Source organism: Loa loa (assembly GCF_000183805.2).
Source record: "Loa loa unplaced genomic scaffold supercont3.3, whole genome shotgun sequence".
In the NCBI taxonomy this organism is placed as follows: Eukaryota; Metazoa; Nematoda; class Chromadorea; order Rhabditida; family Onchocercidae; genus Loa; species Loa loa.
The window spans coordinates 1165691-1169389 of record NW_018108183.1 but is presented as its reverse complement, the minus strand read 5'-3'; the positions used below and the strand labels follow the sequence as shown (position 1 = coordinate 1169389).

The following is a 3699-nucleotide window of genomic DNA, read 5'->3' as shown; positions in this document are numbered from 1 at the left end:
AAAATATGATTCTGCTGATAAAAATCATGAAGTCAGAAAATCGATATTACTTTTATGTTTAAGTAAAAGTTCCAAAAAAAACAAAAATATTTGATAAGTAATGGTTGTGCTGATAAAAAAAATCATGAAATCAGTAATTTAGCATTACTTTTATGCTTTACTTTTTACTCTCTAAAACTTTGGGGATCGAAATTACTTCCCATTTTTTAACTTTTTAAATTACTTTTTAATCGTTTTTTAAAAAGCAAAACGAAAACCAAAAAAAAAAAAAAACAATAAAGGTATTACCTTTATTGTTTTCTTTTTTTTTCTATTCTATTTTCTCTTCTTAACTAATTTAATTCTATGTTTTGTTATCTTCATACTATCTTCTGCTATGCATTAATTATCATGTTTATGAATTCAAAAAAAAAAAAGAAAGCATTACCTGTGAACGACTCCATTTTCATGCATAAATGCAGCTGCCTCAAGTACCTGTCGCATCAATATCGATGCATCACGCTCCGTGAATGAACCCTATAAAAAAAAAAAAAAGAGTTAGTGACAATATTTTTTTTCATTCACATTTTTCAAATATTTCGTTAATTAATTATTTTTGATCTATCTTATCTAATCACGAACATAAAATATGAAATTAATTGCATGAAATATAAAATGTCCGTTTTAATTAATACACAATAATTATTAGCAATTATTTTCTTTGATAAAAACAACAATTGATAAATTTCAAAAAGTAAATAGAATATTTGAAATTTTGACTAGTTTATTCCAAAAATGTCCGTAGAGAAAAAAAAAAAGAAGTGCATGCTAGATTTATTTTGCTAATACGCTAGTAATAATATTCCAAATTTTCGTTGCTAACTGTTAAGTTTTTTTAAAAAAAAAAATCTACTTATTACTTATTAATTAATTTTCTCCTTTTTCCTTTTTTTTTGATATGTAAATGCTTTAAAAAAAAAGATTTGTGTTGCAAGTAAAAGAATTTTGAATGAAATTACATCAGGGTATGATATTAACGTAAACAATACTTTTGCGACAATTCGATCAAAAAGTTCGCCACCAGTGACAAGTTCCATAACAAGATAGAGATATTGTTTCTCGTCAAAAGTGTCATATAATTGCACTATGTTTGAATGTCGTAATCTGAATAAAAGAAAAATGTTGAGTTAATTTTTAAAAAATTGTAAAATTCGAGGCAGAAAAAAACATAAAAAATGAAAAATGTTTTGATGAATGATAATAGTTTGGTAATTATACAAATAATATAAAAAAAAATAATTATACAAATAATTTATTTAAATTGAAACAATCGTCCTTTATTTCAAATTTTATCGGATATATTAAATTGATTTTGTTGAATGTATTAAACTGATTTTACTCATTTAGTATAAAACATTTGCAGTAATACTAAAAGCAATGTTTAATAGCATTATGTCAGACTTTTATTTTATATTTTTTTTTCTTTTTCAGAGGAAGATTGGAATGTTATTGTTAATAGTTTACTTTTGCATTTTTTAAAAAACCTAAATTCAACTTTCTTTTAGCTATCTTTTTTTTCAAATATTTTTTGTTGCGAAAACCTTTTTTTTTCTCTTAATTTTTCAAAATAAACGGAATTTTCAGTGAAAATAAAGTGATAAACCGATGTTGATAAATGATAGGAAGTGCAGATGACGAAAAGATAATGTCATATCAATAATAAAATAATTTATTTATTTCTTTAAAAAGCAAAAAGTTATTGCAACAATAAAGTATTGTTGATTAAATAAGTAAAAGAGAGTAGGATGTAACTTACTTGCGTAATACTTTAATTTCATTTTCTAGCGATTCTTCTTTACCTTTCAGTGCTTTCTTATCAATACATTTAATTGCAACCAAAAAACCAGGTTCTGATATTTGTTCAGCCAAGAAAACCTGAATATTTTAAAAAAATGTTTTAAATTTATTTGTAAAGAATTCACAATTTAAGTTAACTTATTTAATTATGATCAATTTTTTCGTTCTTTTTTTTCTTTTTTTTAAACTGATTAAATTGAATGATTTAAGATTGCTTCATTTTCATTCGTATTTCCTTTTAACTGAACTAACCAGAATTATTTGATGGTAATAACTGTTGAAATTTTTACAATTTACAATTTTGTACTTTTTTTAAATTGAATTTTTACTTGTTATGCAATTTTTTTTTTAAAAAAAAAGAAAGAAAAATGGCAAAGTATTACTGTAACAAAATTAATTGTAATCTTTTGTGACATTTCAAAATTAACTTTTTGTCCCCTTCATATTGCAATATTGTCGTGCTAAAGTTTACATTTGATTGTTGAAAAACATGATTTAATTAGCAAATTATATTAAATAGGATAAAATTTGTCATCAGTCAAATATTATCTTCCGACAAATAAATGACATTTTGCAATTATTCACACGAGAGTTTCACATTTTGTAAATAATAATTAAAAAAAATATTTGCAATATTTAATTAATTTTTTTTCCACCGTTTTTTTTCTGCTTCAGATAATATAATAATTAGAAAATATTATCCTATCCGTCCAACATTTTCATATTAAATATGAAAAAGGGAAATGAGTAAAATGAAATATTTGAAATACCAAATTTCAAAAATAGTAAACGAATAGTTGTTAAAATTTTCATATCAAACTTTATTCACAAATTATTCTGTCCATCGCATTATTTCAATTCGTCAAAATTTATCATAAATGATTGGACAGTTGATGTTAAATTTGAAGGATTCATGAAAGTGGAACATTTTCAAGCCTAAAGAAATATGTAACGATCTATTTGAAAAGTTAAATAATTCCAATCACTTTTTTTTTTTCTTTTTAGAAAAAACCAAAAAAGAAAATTTTCATCGTTTTGTATTATAAAACGGAAAAAAAAAAAAAAAAGGAAAAGAAAATTTGGAGAAAAGAATCATTATGAAATGAAACAGGTATGTTTATTTTCAAATGCATTCATTTCAAATTACAAAATGTGTAATGATTTTAATTTTGTGCGACATACGACAGGATTGAGCCATAAATGGCAAGTAGAGAGGAGAAAAGAAAATGAAAAGGGAGGAATAGAGAAAGGTAAACTGTAATAATTCTATAAAATTTAAAACAAAAGTAAAAAAAAAAAAAAAAAAGAAGAATGATTAATAGCAGACAATATATTACTGATATATAACAATAAGAATGGAATGATTGGAAAAGGGGACAGGTGAAAATGATTGTAATAAATGATTCATGCAAAATGGTTGATGAACGTAAAGTTTGTAAAAGATTTTTAATTTATTGTTTTTTTTTCTCTCTTTTTCTCTTTGTTTTTGTTTTCAATTTTTTTTAAATCAGATTTTTGTATAATCTTATTTAATGATTTCGTTATTCGAGATGACATAATCAGATTTTATTAAATTTTTCCATGTACATATGTGCAAATAAAAATCAGGTTATGTAAGAGAGAGAGAGAGAAGAAAAAAAGAAAGAGAGAAGATTGAAAAAAAATGAATTAGCAGAGAAAGGGCACACCTTGGAGAAAGCACCGGTACCTAAGATGTCCTTGAATTCGTAAAGATCACGAATACTGAATTGTTCCTCCGATTCCTTTCTATCTTTCCGGAATAGCGGCATCGATTTATTGTTTTATTGTTTAGCGCTATCTAGCATGTTAACTATGATTCGAGTTAAATTTGTTATCACAATG

The 3699-nt window shown here is 24.0% G+C and overlaps 1 protein-coding gene across 1 annotated transcript in view; it reads right to left on the bottom strand.

Moving 5' to 3' along the window:
- Positions 1 to 3665, bottom strand: part of LOAG_16449 (calcium/calmodulin-dependent protein kinase type 1) — a 7071-nt gene extending 3406 nt beyond the window's left edge. The window contains exons 1-4 of the mRNA XM_020449101.1: positions 3525 to 3665; positions 1796 to 1914; positions 1029 to 1143; positions 428 to 516 (exon numbers count right to left, since the gene is read on the bottom strand). Coding sequence (XP_020307476.1) covers positions 428 to 516; positions 1029 to 1143; positions 1796 to 1914; positions 3525 to 3626 — 425 coding nt within the window. The 5' untranslated portion in view covers positions 3627 to 3665. The remainder of the gene's footprint in view (positions 1 to 427; positions 517 to 1028; positions 1144 to 1795; positions 1915 to 3524) is intronic.
- Between the last annotated feature and the right edge of the window lie 34 nt (positions 3666 to 3699).